The following is a 17,244-nucleotide window of genomic DNA, read 5'->3' as shown; positions in this document are numbered from 1 at the left end:
ACCTTTTCCCAGTAAGAAGCCACGGTGATACAATTATCTAAAAATGCACAATTACTTCTAAGGAAAATCTAATCAGTTAATAGATGTTAATAAAGACAAATGTACAGAGATAATAAGTGGGTCAAACTCAGAGAGTCTTACTCAGTCCGCTCTCGTTTAAAGGAAAGGAAAAGCTTTTAATGGGGCTTCTCTTACTTTCACCCCATAATTTTATAAATTGCTTTGCCAACCCTTCAAAGCAAATAGTAATTTTAAGTAGGCCAACATCAAGCTCAGGTTGTATGCACTTCGTGGTAATGATAGTGTAGCTGCCCTTGCAGTAGTCAGTAAGCCCAACAGTTGAGTTTATATATATATATATATATATATGTATATATATATATATATATTGTTTAGTCTCCGGTGAATGAATGGGTGCTGTCAGTCTGAATGAGTGCTGCTAAGAGAAATCAAGCTGTTTATCATGCTAACCTCATCCAGGAGTCTTCTGGAGAGTCATAGAGCAGTTTAAAACAGTTATAAGTAAAAGCCTACTCTGCTCTTCACACAACAAACAACACTGAGGATTAAACAACTATGAGATATAGTATTCCCCCTCTCACACAGATGCATACCATTTCAGGACTTGGATATTTGGACTACCAAAAGAAAAAATATACTGATTGTAGATAAATGTATACTGTTCAAAGCTACTTTTTTTTTTTTTAGGGAAAATTAAAAAAAAAAAAAAAAAGCAAACCTTTATCAGAAACATATTTGCATCTTCTGTTCCAAAGTGTTGTGATGTTGTAATGATTTTGAGGGCAAATTATGTAGATGTTAAAGAAAGCACAGTACACTCAAACAAAATGGAACTCAAGAACTGGAGGGAAGTATATTTATAATTATTAAATACTGTGAAAAGCTTCACACTAATAAGAGAGTTAAAATTATTGATGAGATGAAAAAAGCCACAGCTGCAGACACTGCAGAGATTGCTTGGCTAGCAAACTATCACAATAAACAGAGTATTTTCTAAAATAAGTTTGCATTTTAGATAGAAGCATTTTATATAGATGGGTTTATAACCTGGCAAACAAAATTGACTGATCATGGTGCAATATTATTCTCTTGGACGTTCAAATCCTAGTCCTTCATAACCCTCTAGGACATCTCACACATTTATTCCCACTGCCCCAAATCTACATGCAATTCCTAGTTTTTCTCTGTCTCTCACATCTCCAATGTCTACCCCTCTTCCTATTTCCATTTCAACATTATGTCATGTTTGCGTCTGCCTTCATCTCTTCTCACCTTGACTACTGTAATTCCCTTCCCTCAGGACTCTAAGTTCCGTTTCTTCATTGCCCCTAACATGCCACATACTGATGCTTCCTTCTCACACATGCATCAAAATCACCTCCTACTTTAGGCACTTCAGCAGCCTTCCTCCATCCTTTTATGGATCCATTTAAATGTTTTTTCTTAAACAATGTCAAAACCTACTTCAACATCTATGTCTCTTTTTTCATACTCGCTTCTCTAATCATCTAATACTGCCCTCCTCTCTTTTCTGCAATCTCAGTTGAAAAATCCTTCCTCTCTACCATAGCTCCCATCCAAAGAGCCTTTCTGTACCTAAAAAGCCTTTCTGTATCATTGGCTAGCCATATATTTTCTCCTTTGCCTGTACATACCTCTTAATTTCCCTCCATGGAAACTGGTTTGGGACCGAGTTCATGAGGAAGATTAATACTATGTGGCATGCTTAAGCAGTTATTATAGGCCTGTGCTTTATTGGAAAACCAGTACATGATCTAGGTAGCACTTGGGATAACTTTGGCAGAAGGATGAATTATTTTTTTTTTTCAGTCTGGATGTAAAGCATGGCCACAAGACTTTTCACTTACTGATTTTTTACCTGAATTTAATGCACCTGAAAAGTTTAAGCACCAGTCTTAGCTGCACATCTTTACATCAAATTTGTCCTAGCAATGAGTAATAATTGTTACTCGTTATAATGATAGTAATAATTATTATTATTACTATTAGTACTTTAAATTAGGATGTGGAATTTGATTTTTTTTTTTTCCAGACACCCTAGTTTCTTCCACCAATAGAAGACTGGTCTTCTAGATACATGATTTTTTTTTTTTTTTGATTCATCAGGCATCAAAAATTAAGACATTAATTGGACCGGTCATCTCAGCAAAATTGATAGGTGGTTAAAGGGCATGCATAAAAGAGTTAGATTTTTCAACTCAGGCTTCTGTCAAAATCCATTTAGAGCGCTAAATTTTTCTTCGGCTATTTACCACTATATTTGTTTGCATTTATTTCACTGACTCACAAAGCTAATGCATTTTCTGAAATGTCTCTGAGAACTCAGGTGAGACACCACAGGCTATGCTGACTTAGGCTAGAATTTACTAGGATTAAAGCAGATGTGGCATTACTAGGGTCTGCTAAGCCTCATGTGATTTATAAAGATATAAAATATATCTTTTATGATTACGATGATGCTAAAAATTTTGTGGATGATAATATAGTTACATGGGAAAGACTGAATATAACAACTGGGAAAGAATCAAGAAAAGGAAATGGAAACTAACTCACCTTACTAGTTTATCTGACTCCTAGGGAATTTGCATTTGTTGCCTTTATTATTCTGTTTTATACTTTGTCATGCTAAAAGTTTACATGTCATAAATAAGGCACAGTTGGTTTCTAAAGTAGTAAAACATTGCAAGGATTTTACTATCAGATTTAAGAAGTGCATTTTTCCTAGAAATGTACACATGCCATTGATACGTTATTAATTCAAAGAGGAAAAATTCCCTCTTCTAACTACTGATTTATCTTTCTATATTCTCCTCAGTTTGGAAACTGAATCAGTATTAAAATATTGTTTTCATTTTACTTACAGTGAATTTCTTATAAAATTTATTTTAAAAATCTTATGCACTCAAGCTAAATGCTGAACTACGTAGATGGAAGACTCTGCATGTGAATTTGAGGCATTTTTCCCCCTTTTCAAAGGCTTTTTTTTTTTTACATAATGTTTGTATTGACCTTAAAATTTGTGTTTCTTTCAAAGATTCTCTAAAGGCATTCTAAAATTTGACTCAAAATTCTTATAAAAGTATTATTACAATATTGTTGTATAAATCATTTAAGTCAAGATAAAAGATCTGTGTAGCATGTTTTACAAAATATTTCCCCATGAATACATCTGTTAGATATGTGTATCAATTGAGTTGTCTATGAGTGTCAAGAAAAAAAAAAAAAAAAAAAAAGAATCTTTAGTTTAAGCTGATCTTTGTCCTTAGCTATCACTGAAATTCCAGTATCCTCACCTAGCTGCTGCCCAGTCCTGAGATGCCTAAAATCTTTTGGTCCACATCTCCTTGTTTCTATTGGCGAGCACACACAAAACTGCTTAGAATGTGCTATCACTGAGAAACTGCTAACTGTAACCCTAGCATTACTGATAAGCAATATATTGCCCTGACCATGGTAATTTTATATAGATGGGACCTCCAGGAGAGAGGAGCGGGAACACATACATATGTAGTGATAAATAGACAGTAACATGCTCCAGAGTGAAACACAACTTTAAACACAACATCAGCCTTGCCTCAGTGTATCTCCCCAGGGGCCCAATCCAGCCAAAGTCTTGTCATGTATCAGCCATACCAAGCTTTACACAAAAGAGGCAAATGGGGTAGAGGGAGTGCTATACTCAATGGCTCATTGGCTAGAAAATTCACTTGTTAAATAGGATATATGTTTGCAGGTCGTCTCTTCATCTTGATTTAAATCATTGTCTTAACTGTTCCAAGTGAGTTGAGTTTCCCAATCAATGGGCTATTGAACATAATGCTCCATCTTCAGTCTTCTATCATGCCTTTCTTGTTCTCCTGACTGCCAATTCTGTTGTGTACGTAACGACTAGTCAGTAGAACAAAATTAAATAAGAACAAGGGCTTGACTGTACAGCCTCTTGGTTAGGGCTCCAACTGAAGATGTATGAGAGTTAATTTCTGGTTAATTACAATGACTGTATAATTACTTCAGGTGGCAGAACATCTTCTCAGAATGAGAACTGAAAGGGCTTTGTTCACTGTACTGAATACACTGGTGATTCAGATATTGTTTAAGAATATGTGAAGGACCTATGCTCAAGTCTTTGTTCCAAATCAAGCAGGATAGGGAGGCAAAACTTGATCTCCTTCTTTCCAGATAAATATTCAAATAATTATGGTGTCAGCTATAAAGGAAAGAGATCTTTATCTATGTTATTATAAGAAAAAACAGACCTGTCTTGAATGTCTCTCACACTAAAATGATCCATAGGAAACCTGACTGGACACTGTGTCTTCCTCTAACTCAGAGACAGAGTGCTGTTAGGATACGTGTAAACACAGCAGAAAAAGTGTTGATGGGATGGGGTGTTAAAAAGCAGAAATCTACATGCCAAAAGAGTTTAGGCACTTTCCCTGTTAAGTGAAAGCTTTTTTTAAAAAAAAAAAAAAAAAAAAAATTAGGTATCTAAGTCCATCTTCTGGTGATTCCTGGAACATCTAACCAGACAGGAATTTCCCTGGTAGCAGATCACCTACAATTTAGGCACCAAAGATCTATATCTCTTTACTAACATTGCCTTCTAATTCTAAACTTCGCTGAACATTAAGATGGGCTTTACAGAACCTAGGACAAGTTTTATAATAGGTCTTGGTCATTTTAAAGATTCTACTTATACATCGGAGTGCTTTAACTAGATCAGGCTAAAGTGATCAGCATTGTTGGATACAGCCCTGCAATTACCAATTTTATGGGCTCAAATGCAGGTTTATACACATTCTTAGATGCCGTCACCCCTACGCAGTGCAGGAACAATTAGTGAAATTCTACTGAAAATTAAACCTCAACACCCGACCAGTCAGAACAGTCAGAATTAATGCTGAAATCCATCAGCAACCAGTTATTAACATTATGTAAGATCACACACAGTTTCCAAACTGCTCTCATAAAGAAAGATAAATATTAGATAGGTTATATAGATTGGGCTTCATTTCTTACTAGATATCTCAATTGTATGCAAAATATGGGATAGGATAGTGGAACACTTTACAGAACTGGCCAGTTTTCATCGAAGAAATATTTGCTCAGTTTCAAGTTTCTTTTTGTGGTGTGATTTAATTTTCACGAGCTATGTAAATGGCAGTGACTACGTTAAGAGGTATTTCTCCAGCTACCTGTCCTTTAAGAGAAGAAAGAAGATAATAATAATAATAATAATAATAATAATAATAATAATAATAATAATACCCTCCTCTTTAGCTTGGGAACTCAATAACCTAAATGTGGTGCACTTGAGCACAGGTTCTTCCTGTGCTGTGCTCTGCCCATAAGCCACGAGAGTATTGAAATCAGAGGAACCCAATCTTCTAAGTGCTTCAGAAAGCACAATTCTTCCCAGTTTCAGTCCTTTGCTTGTTCAGAAGAATGAAAACTGCATAGTGATGAGAAATGGTACAACATTCATATATATGTCCTAAATCACACCATATCTGGCCATCTAGGACCCCTGCAGAGCACCAGCAAGCTTTATCACTGACTTGCCAGATGTAGTTTGCAATTATCTCTGGTAAGCCAGCAAGGTAGTCTGGGGAGCAAGAGCTGAGCCCTGGGGGAGATGAAGCTCTGGTCTGAAAGTGCAGGAACCTTGGATACAGAGTGACAGGTAAACAGCTCCACAGAGGTTATTTAATTTTTTGATTCCATTATTCAAACTAGTTTGGCTTACAGTAACTAACACACAGGGGTACATGGAACACATTAATGTACTAACAAACTCTCAAAAATGTTTTTAAAGCATTTTCACATGACTCCTGTGTGGTGTAGAGAACACAAAACGGGATGAGATGGAGTAAAGTCTTTGCCAGTATGACACAGGTACAAATAGGTACAATTGCTGCTTGGTTTTAGCATGCTTAAACAATATAGCCATCCCTTACTTATGCTGGCAATATCTTCAGTCATTGTGGAGCAATTATTCTGTAACATGGAGGCTGCAATCCATGGTGTTTGTGGTGTGGATACATCTCTAGCTACTAAGCCATCAGACCCTCTGGTTTGATAAAAGACTTGCCACCAGTATTTGAATAATTAAAGGAGAAAAATGAATGTGATTCTGTATCTAGAGAGAAAAAGATAAACATAAGTTGAATCTCCTGTAAACAGTGAGAAGACCAAAACACAAGCGATACCAGCACATAGGTATGACTTACTGAGAGATGATTAGGTGTATCTGAATAAGAGATATAAAGTGAGGGGTGGGTGTTGTTTATACTTCATGTGTTATTTATGCCCATGACTTCTAATTGTCTAACTAGTTCTCTTTATTCTCACTTTTACTTTAGTACCCACCAACCATAGGAAGATGTCTACAGCTAAATATCTGCCAATTATTATGGACTTTTTCTTAATATTCTATTGTTCCACTGACAGCTCAGTTTTTAATATACCATTTTATACTATCCTGTACATCATCATTTTCCTGCCTCCCTTAGGGGCTTGGCTATAATAGTTCTTATTTATTTCCACAAAATAACATATATGCAAAAGACCTTGTAGTCATGTAGACCATGTAGTCATGTATTCATGATGCCCCCACCACCCTCACCTCTTTGTTTTTGTAAACCTTTTGTGCCTGTTTTTAAAGGTACAGTACATGGAAGTGTGAACACAGCATGTGTGCAGACATGTACCAGGGTCAATACATAGCTTGTTGTGTGGTTCTCTTCCCAATCCATAAGCACACAAGATACTCCTCACCAGCATTATACTGCAGTTTTTTCTTGTGGCCCATAGAACCTTTTTTCAGCAAATAAAGTTGAAAACAGATCAGAAAGGAAATAAAGGGGCAGCTGCAACAGAGGAAACTTCCTTGCCATTCCAGTAGGTGAGGCAGGAGTTTAACACCTTGTATAGTCACTGACAGAACCTGTCTGTCTGACAGAATCTATTCAGCACCTGAGTCTGAAAGAACTGAAGAGAGCATTTAGTCTGGGCTGTGGTATCACAGTCCGATTAGTTGCATCAAGTTCTATTTCTGTGGTATCACAGTCCGATTAGTTGCATCAAGTTCTATTTCTTACTAAATACTTGTTTTACAATTTTTAATTTTATTTTGAGGAGAATCTGTAACAGTATAAACTGCAGGTGGCTACAATTGCATTGCTGTCTCTAAAACAGAAAGGGTATCTTTGGGATCAGTAGTTCTCAAACTTTCAGCACTGTGTTTCTATAAATCTATTTTGTTTGTGATTTTTTAAAAAAGAGCTCTTCGGATGCAATTTCCTTAGGTCCACTGGTTGACAGGTAGAAAAATGCATATTTGTTTTTTCTTCAGATTTTAATAACAATGAAAAAGTGTACAAGCTTCATGGTCAAGACAGGACAGTGGGTACAAAAAAAAATAATAATAATGTTATCTTAAGGCAAAATTTACTGTCAGGTAAAATGGAACATTCCTTCTGAACTCACGAACTGGTAGTGCATGTGCAGGTTGGTTGTAGATGGTTGCTACAATAAGGCTTCTTTCATACAGGTGTGTTTATGCCCCAGGCTTGCTGGCCACAGTCCATTCCATTTACAGAAGCTGAATTAAACAATAACTACCGCATTGCAAAAAGAAGAAGGAAAAAAAAAGGTGAGCGTCAAAGGAGATGCCTGAGAGCTTTGTTAGGGCCAAGAAAAACCCTGTTGCAGTTGTCAGAGCTTGTTGATGTTGCAGAGAACGGCACTTTTTTTTTTTCTGCTGGATTTTGTGGTTCTGCCTTAGGAAAGAAAGTAAAATAGAACGGAAGAACAAAGTCCTACTCTATAAATCAGCAGCTGCTCCTTGCCAGATCAAAGGAGTGACATTTTTGCTCCTGGACTACTTGTCCACTTTAGGTGCTTGACAGACAGCTAACAGCTGGCCTGTTACATAGTATAGGAGAGTTGGGCTACATCTTCTTCAGAGAAGATGACAAGCTAATCAGAGATATCCATAGCACAGGACATGTGAGTGCACCTTGATCTCTTCAAACATACCCAGTACATAATTGCTAAACACCTTTATGCATTTTTGGCAAGTTGCTACTTAGGTAGTTTCCACTGAAAAGAAGCAGAATTAATACCTTAATCTAATTTGATCAGGGAAGTTAAACAGATGTTAAATTTGTTGACAACTCTCCTTTTCAGGTTAATTTAGAGTTGGCTAAAAATCTCAGTATGAAACAGTTAAAAAGATGTGTATGTTACTTCAGTGTGATATTGTAAAAATACACAATTATTTTTGAAAAAGTTGGCTAAAATGAGAGTCCTCAATTGCTATGTAAGAAGCTGAATAGGCTGATTATGTTTTCAAGCCTGCTGGACCATCACCAGTTTTAAAAGTCTTGTCCTATGAGTTTAATATAATAAACTAGCACATCTTTAAATGTATGAGTTACTTAAGATTTTATAGCAGGTTTGTTATCCACCTTTAACGTGGACGTCTAAGTGCCAGCAAGTCAAAGCACATGCCAAATTAGCTAAAATTGTATTTAGCATCTCCACAAGATGTATGTATACAAACCTGGAATTTTAATGTCAGTAGTAAAAATTTCAAAGTGATTCAGTTTCTAGTTGATTCCCATCTGCAATAAATCAAGTACAGGATGAGGTTACATACTACAGTTTATGTCTATTGACTTTGCATTTTATCTGTAAGATATGAATAGCTAAGGAAGTATGTCTGTTTGTCTCCTCCCTTCCTTTCAACTGTCTTTAAAAGATCATTTTTACAGTGCATGATAAATAGCCATATATGAATAATCTGATGGCACACTGGAAGAGTAACAGGCATTGCTTGGGAAATGAGGGCCTGCCAGACTGCTGCACGGCTGCAGGTGTGGCCTCACTCACTGAGTGGCCCTTGTTTACCAGCCAGAAATCCAGGGGGCATAAAAAAGCCTACTTTTCCACCTAAGCTGAGCTTTTCTGAAAGCTTGTAAGGAAATGTGTGCCTATCCCTTTGCATGTGCAAGTGTGGCACGGTTCTTCACTACCCTCACCTACCAAACTCACTTCCCACCTCTCACGGCTTACTTGCTGCCCAGGGCCATGCAGTCCCCCCGGCCTCATGCACTTGCACCAAATGAAAGCAGAGCGCTGCCACCTTGCCCCTGGGGCAGAGGGGAGGCTGCTGTGTGCCATGGCAGAGGCACCACCACTTGTGGCCCTGGTGCCCCAGCCCAGCCTTGAAGCTGTGCTCTGGCCCCACAGTGCTGAGGCTGTGGCGAGGCTGTGGGGTGTGGGCAGGTGTTAGGTCTCTCATGGTGGTGAGGAGCACCAAGGATCCCTATAGCTGCACCCCACTGAGTGTATGGCAAGGCAGTACGTCCCTGCCAGGGCACCTTTGAGCAGCGATCAGTGTTTCCCTGCACAGTCCTTGGGGCACGTGTGATCATGACTGCTCAGGGTGTGTGATTTGGTGTGAAACGCACCAGCGCCTTGGCAGAAGCCAAGTCGTTTTCCTGCGATCTGAAAAGGTAGCCCGGTAACCAAGAGTCATGTGTTTAAAGAAACATATTTTCTCTGAGGTAAATAGCTGTCCCTGTTGCCAATTCTCATGATTTTATCACAAGGCTCAAGTTATTTCATGTTAACTCCAGGCCCCAACTTCAGGAGAGAGCAGTTATGTGAGAATCTTTCCAAGTAAGTTTCTAGATTTTGTGACTGAGGAGAGCAGTTTAAAAATGTGACACAATGACTCAAAAACCTGGAATGTAAATACTAAGAAGAACACTGTTTAAATTTCAGATTTTTAAGACAGTCTCACAGGTACAGGTTGGGAAAAATTATGGTTTTCAGCAATTGGCAACTCCTGGTGGCATAAGGTATTTTTAGAAGATCCAACATAAACATACTAGATGTGGCAGAGGTCTACAGGGCTGTTAGTGCCTGCCTTGGGCTGTTAGGCACCCAGCTTACATGCTCGCTGTCATCTTCTAGAGCCTTCTCTCCACCAAATGTGGATGCTGACTTAGGTCCTCTGAATCACACCTATGAGAGATGTGAAATACCAAAATTAGCTTAAGAAAGTCAGTTTAAACATCCCACAGGCCCCCTTCTCTAACAAGGCTAACCAAAACTACGTGAAGTCTTGTCAGGAAATTAACGTGCCTGTCCCTCCCTCTTCCCCTGTAAACCAGTCATGGAAGTGGCTCCATATCTCAGTATCTGGGACGTAAGGAAGCCTTCCTTAGATGGCTCATTTCCAGGTGACTAACTCAGCCTTTTTTTTACTTTTTTGTAAGGAACGCTGCAAATAAGTGTTGGTAACCAGGTGCAGCACAGATTCAGTGAAGCATTAACAAGGGCTTTTTCAACCATTTTTGTACACACATACAAAAGGATACCTAAACCTATTTCTGTCAGTTTAGAATACATATTGGAGTGAGCAGTTAAATAAACTAAGATAACTAGATTGTATTTGCTCAGATAAAATTTTTGGTGACAGACAAAGATTGGTACAAAGGAGATGGGGCATTTTGATAAAATGTTTCTGAAAATTACTTTTCTAACGCATTCGTTCAGACTGCTCTGAACTCCTCAAGATTTCTAAAATTGTTCTTTCAGACTGGGAAAAAAAGTAATTTTCTAGGTTACTTATGAAAACTGTGTGTGTGTGTGTGTGTGTGTGTGTGTGTGTGTGACTTAAATATGGTATTCCATTGCTTATTTTCCCGTCCAAATTAGGGTATTCTTGGGCAACAAGGAATCCGTGTAGTATACTCTTGGACTAAACACTGACATGTTCACAGTCCAAATACTGAGATATCATTTTTGGCAAAGATTTCTCAGCAAAGGTGAAAACATTTGAATTATTTCTTAGAATGAAGTTTAGGCTCTTACTCAGCAGATTGAAGCACGTGCTTAAACCCAATTTATTCATCAAGCTCAGCTCCCATCTACCTAGGCTTAATAAGAGTTGAGCTTCTCATCTAGATTTGGCACATTTTTGAAAAATCTTGTTAGACTGCTCCCCTGGGTACCTAAAATTTTTGTGCATAAACAATTTTAACCCTACATTATTGTTGTTACTCTTATTTTTATTATTGCTATGACTAAGCCTGTGACAATGTTCACTCAGTATTTGTGTTCTTTTCAAGTGAATGAGCAGAAATGTCTTCTTGGGCTAAAATCTGAACTGAGGCAAAACTTTCTTGGTCAATAATCCTTTAAGAGAACTGACACTGAATTTATCTCACAAATTTGTTTCTCAGTTATTCACATAGAGTTGAGAACCCATTTAATGCAGTGGCTGATCTGTTAAATAAATGTAGTATTTTAACACCTTATTTTCTGGGGTGGATATTTTAAGTGAAAATAGAGGACTGATATTGAAAAGTTTTGAGCTCTACTTGGTGGCCCATGTTGTTCCTCAGTTTCTCATATGGAGCAGTCTACTCTTCTATAGGAGACTGATTAATGTTTTGTACCAGTTCATCTCACAGTAGATATGAGATGTATAGTCCAGTGATAGCAATTAGATACAACTCTCTGTTTGAGTTCAGGTTAGATTCCAACTTGGAGATGAATTGTAATTTCCTAAGTTTTCATGCTATTCATCCTCCTGAAACAAGATTTTTGTGACCCTACATACTTAAAGTGATTTTTCTATGACAGCCATACAGTAAAACTGGAGATATTTCTAATTCTGGTTTCCAATCAATACGGTCACTAGCAGTTCATTTTAAAAATTACTCTTACTTAGATTCATGTACGGAGTGGTCTTTGTGTTTTGAAACACACGGTATGTACAAAAAGACAGTGAAAACAATGACAAAATTATTTTTGAATGTGCCAGACATGAATGAGCAGACTGAGAGATCTCTATTTGCTGTTTATTCTCTTTTGCACTTGCAGACATATTTCTCTGTAATTTTATCTGAATGTTACTTATTATAAATATTAAATGTATTATGTAAATGTGAGTTTAACATCATTTGATAGGACTTGAGATAAAATATGATAAATAGATAAAGAAGATTAATTATGGAACTTCCTATAAAATACAGAATACGTTTATTTTGGACAAAGAAAACCGAGGCTGTATTTGAAGAGATGTAATTAAATGCATATATTTAGATTATATTGTCATGCTAATTAGCAATGGTAGAAACCAATTAGGACTAGGGCTACCAAATCACCAGACTACGCTGCATATTCACAAGTGTACCTTTACTGCTGTACTGTTTTTGCTGGATAAAAAATGAAATTACTTATTTTGAAAGTCCATATTGTTGTGCATTTTGAGCCAAATTTTGTTGGCTGCGCTTTTGTAAATTGTCCCACTGAAGTTACCAGAACCACTTGTGCAAGAAAGACAGACTTTGGCTACAGAAAATATATATGGCTGGTTTAGGTAGCAATTAAAAAAAAAAATACAAGAAGCAAAAAACTTTCATTTCAAATGGCTATTGTTCGAATAAGGGGGGGTTAGCAATCTGTCACTTACAAAATGCTGGAAGTGAGATTTTCATTAAAAGTACTATGTCAATGACATGTATTTCTCAACATTACACACCTCATTTATCACTCTGGAATGAGGACCAAGTACCACATGAATGTAGAGTTTGTGAAGGTATCGACTCAGCCCCGGAGGCTGATGACCCCTCTTTATCTACACAGCAGGTAAGGCACAAACAGTGGCAATGGGAGCTCTCTCTGTACTCCCTTGCCAGTGTGCCTGACTGCTAATCTGGGGGAACAAAGGAAAGATAGCATATGGATAGCAGATTGTACTGAGCGCTGAAAGAGGACTGAGGAAATCTATGTTGGGAGTGTGGCTCTGCCAAAGATCTCTTGTATGACTTTGGCCTTGTCACTTAATCTCCGTCTGTCTCAGTTCCCCTTTGCAAACAGGGAGAAGGCGTCTCCTCTCCCCCAGGCTTTGCCTAGAAATCTGTTCAGACTGTGAGTTCTCTTGGACAGTGTGTTTGTGCAGCGTGGGGTGAAGTACGACTGAGCTTCATTGGGTCCTCTAACCGCTGCTATCATCCAAATAATAGGAATTACTATTAACAGAAGAGTAACAAAGAAATCCATGTCTTGTTGATAAATTTTACTCATCTTTTCAGGCCATTCAATCTTTGGCCTCTGGGTGAAGGGTATGAACAAGGCAGGTAATTAGTGTCAGGAGCAGAGCTGTGAATTCTTTTATTGGGTTCCGAGTAACACTGGAAATAGTGGCACTGGCATTCTATTTTTTTTTTTTTTACCTGTCTTTTAGTGCCTGTTGAAGACGTTTGTGCCAAAATAACATCACAGTGTTTTTGCAATGCACCAACTGAAGTGCTGTGCAGAAGGCTGTATTTTGCTTTACCTTGGCCCTAGAGATGACTCCCTGAGGGATTAAAATAAATAAATAAATAAATAAAATAAAATAAAGACTAGGGCAGGGATTGTGGTTTCTATGTCTCTATTATGCACTGTGCATATTTATGGGGCAGTATAAAGGACACATAATAATCCACAAACACTGCATTCTGTGCCCTTGTCTACCAACTGTGCTGATGCGTTATGTGATGTAGCTACTGCTACAACTCTAGGATCTGGTTTTTAGCTTGACCTGAAATGTATGTCTGTTTGCACCTGCAACTTTGCAAATAAATAATTCCAAGTACAATTTTTCAGACATACCCATTGGTATCCAGCATAGTTGATGCCATTGCTGGCCAGAATTTTTCAGAGGAACCACAGGAATGGAATCTCAAAATTATCTGGATGCCTAAAGCCCCTGTGCCCCTATATCTTTCTGAGAATATGACAGAGTATCTTCTCTTCAAAGTGGTGTTGGTCTAGAGGCTGTCATTTGCATCTGCAGTTATTCACATGCGCAATAGGAAAATGGAGATACAATGAAATCAGAAATCAAAGCGCTTTTTTGTTGTTGTTTGGAAAAAAATGCTGGACAAATGTGATCATTTTTGCTACTATTTTTCTCTGTAGCAAAATAAAGATTGTGGGACCCAATATTAGGGCTTTAATTCCTATTTCCAAAATAATTAGTGCAAAAATTTCCAAAATAAAAACTGAAAAACTGCCATTATTCATATCAGGGGAACAGAACTAGGGAATTGAATGGTTGGACAAGTTTTTTCAATATCGCAGCTTTTCAATATTTCAATATCCAAAAGGCTTATGCCATGGTGGTTGTCAAATGTGCAGGACCAGAGCAGAGTATCCAAATTTGCCCACTCCTGACCATAAAGCAGTTGTCACCTGAAACCTTTCAGGATGTAGAATTTTCTTAATGTTCTGCCTTGTTGTGCAAACCCATTGAAAAAAACACTTCAGAGGGCACCCATTTCTTACTAATGTAAACTTTCTGAGGAGTATCCAAAGATATGACCTCTGGGTGAACCTTTAACCTTCCCCTTAATTATTTGTTTGAAGACAGTGTCGAGTTCTCCCGCTGAGAGCCAAGGCCCATAATGCTTCGCAGCCCTGTGACTGAGGGTGTGTTTGCAGGGAAGTGGAAAGGGACATAAATAAGAGGACCACCAGATGTAAATAATAAAAGTGGTTGGGGTTAAAATAAAAATAATAATAATAAAAAAAAAGCAATTTGGTTTCCCTGAGAAGTGGTCTGATTGAAGAAAACAGGTTAGTAAGACGAAAAGTGGGGGGGGGGGGGGGAGGCAGTGTCTGTTGTCTGTGATTTTTTACAGGCCTAAATAAGCATTCATTCCATTCTTTAAAACCTTGCCATCTGTATACACCATTAGAAGCTCATAGGAGAAGAGAAAACAGTCTTATCAGGCTTTCCTCTAATCTCTATTGGCCTTAACTTTAGCTGATAAAAGGCATGCTGGCTCGAGAAGGTTCAGGTCAGGCTCCATTTGGTCAGCGTGGTAACATTACTGGAAAGCAGCTAAGCAAATTAAGTCCTATCGGAGACCTTTGTCTTTGAGGACGGAAATATGTCTAGAAATCACAGCGCCAAGGTAAGAACTGCCTTCCCCGTGCTGCAGTCAGAAGGGAATAAACAAGTACGTCGACTGTGTCTGAGTTTTTATTTTAATACCTGAAGTCATGACTAATTCTGAGGCAGGATGACATTTCTGACAACTGAATTATACTTTTCTTAAAGAATAAAGAACATCTTTAGGATGTAAACAGAGAGATGCAAAAGAGCCCTTTAGTGTTACTTGTAGCATTTATGCATCTGTCTAATGAAATTTCCACAACTGTGATTACGGGAGAGGCAAGCGAAGGTGTACTATCCTTCATTATCTGCAGCGGAATTTCGGCGGGGGGTGGGGGGGTGGGTGGGAGGGGAGCACGACAAAAGGGCTTGCGGAGTTTATGCTATAGAAAGGCCAGCAATTTACTAAATGAGCAGATGAACTTAGTTTTCAGTTCCTGACTGAAAGACTTGGCTGGGCTTTGGATCGGGCCCAATGGCAATTATTGGAGGCTGTTTTGGATGATGGGCATGTTAGTATTTCTGAAGAGGATTAAACACTAGTATTCAACTTCATTAGCACTCCTTAAGGGTCACCAGCCTAAAGTCTGAACTGTGAAATAGCACACAAAACCTGTGCAAAAGCTCCGGAGTGTTCTCAAACACAAAGAAGGGGGACAAAAACAAGCGTGGCTTGTGAGTGATAGAAAATTGCCCTGTTTTGAAAGAAATTGTGTGAAAAAGTAAGTTTGAAAATTATTTTGCTGAAATTAATTTGCCTCAGTTTGTGCTGATGTGGGTTGTTGTGCATTAAGCTAACAAGAAATATGCAAGCACTTATTTTTGGATTACCAGCGAAATTAAATCCAGGCTCCACAGCCAACTAACTGCCTTCCCCGGCATTCAAAAGCCTCAGCACCCAGCACAGCTACGGGGCCTGATCTGAGAGAGAGGGAAGGGGGGGGGAGGGGGGCAGAAAAGTTATTCTGGGCCTAATATTAACCACATGTACCTGCGGCTCGCTGTTCCTAACGAGTTGAGAGGTGCCTGGGTTTACGGCCGGCGGGTGCCGTGCGCTGGGTGTCCCCGCTCGGCCGCAGAGGTCGCCCCCAGCTGGCACTGACCTCGCGGCGACCCCGGCCTTTACAGGCTCCAACTGCAGGAGTTGCAGAAGAGCAGAAGTCTTTCTGGGCCAGCACTTATTGCTGCTGTGCTGGTGATAAAACTTCAGACAGCCTAATTGATGGCTCTGCTGACCTAACAATACCTTGTGAAAGCACGGAGTGGCAAAGCCTGGTCTTCATTTATGGCCAGCTGCAAGGGTAGCTGAATCCCTGTGATGGAGGGGAAAAAAAAAAAAAAAAAAAAAAAAAAAAAAGTCTCGCAGCCTGTGAACTTTAACCAGGTTCCAAGCTACCCTAAGAAGTTAAAGAAACAATTGTCTTTAAACACAAGTTTTCATTCACATTTACTCTTTAAAGCCTTCTGGAAAATCTAGCTTGAAACTGGCTAGTAAGATAAGCATGTTACCAGTTACAATTTCTGGGCACTTAGAGGAAAATCCTTTAAAGTGAATTTATACTCTTTAAAAAAGAAACACGAAACAAAACACGTAGCTGTACCGCACTAAAATCCTGTCAGTTTTCAGGCAGAGGTGTTCTGAAAACACAGAAGCAAGCTGATGAAAGGACTGCTATTCTTTGTATTCTGTTTCAGGTTTATTAATGCCAGAAGAAGAATAGTACAGCCTATGATTGACCAGTCAAATCGAGCAGGCAAGTTCCAAGTAGTATCTGTATTCAAGTCCCACAGGCACAAATCCTCATCAAGTTATTCTTCAGGAGTCCCATCACCTGGTAAATAAATGCCTCCACCAGGCATTCTGGGAGATTATTTTTTTTCCTACAGCCCCAGAATTCCGCTGTAGGAAGCAACTTCGCTAATTGGTGCTAATTGGAGATTTCCCACCCTGACTCTACTGAAACTGCTTTTTATTTTCTCTCTGAATTGGTAATTGGGTACAAGTAGTAGTGCCACAAGCAGTTTGTTTGACTGTGAGCTCTTGAATTACTCATTGCTTGTCTGCATCCAATCAGCAGGACAATCTCATTCTCTCGCTACCCACAACTCCTTGGTGTATGCATTGCTTTCACTTCTGGAAGGCTAGCTGTAAAACTCATTGTATCCATTCATTTGCTTTGACTATTCACAATATGCTACTAATGCAACGTGGTACCATACTGACAAAAAATATTAAA

General features: G+C 38.6%; 1 protein-coding gene across 1 annotated transcript in view; it reads left to right on the top strand.

Annotated features, from left to right (window-relative positions):
• MEIS2 (Meis homeobox 2) overlaps positions 1 to 17,244 on the top strand; it is a 133,622-nt gene that overhangs the window by 111,656 nt on the left and 4,722 nt on the right. The window contains exon 4 of the mRNA XM_035329134.1: positions 16,703 to 16,761. Within this exon, the coding sequence (XP_035185025.1) occupies positions 16,703 to 16,761 (59 nt within the window). The remainder of the gene's footprint in view (positions 1 to 16,702; positions 16,762 to 17,244) is intronic.

Source organism: Oxyura jamaicensis, chromosome 5 (genome assembly GCF_011077185.1).
Source record: "Oxyura jamaicensis isolate SHBP4307 breed ruddy duck chromosome 5, BPBGC_Ojam_1.0, whole genome shotgun sequence".
Taxonomy (NCBI): domain Eukaryota; kingdom Metazoa; phylum Chordata; class Aves; order Anseriformes; family Anatidae; genus Oxyura; species Oxyura jamaicensis.
This window is presented reverse-complemented; position numbering and strand designations above follow the sequence as displayed.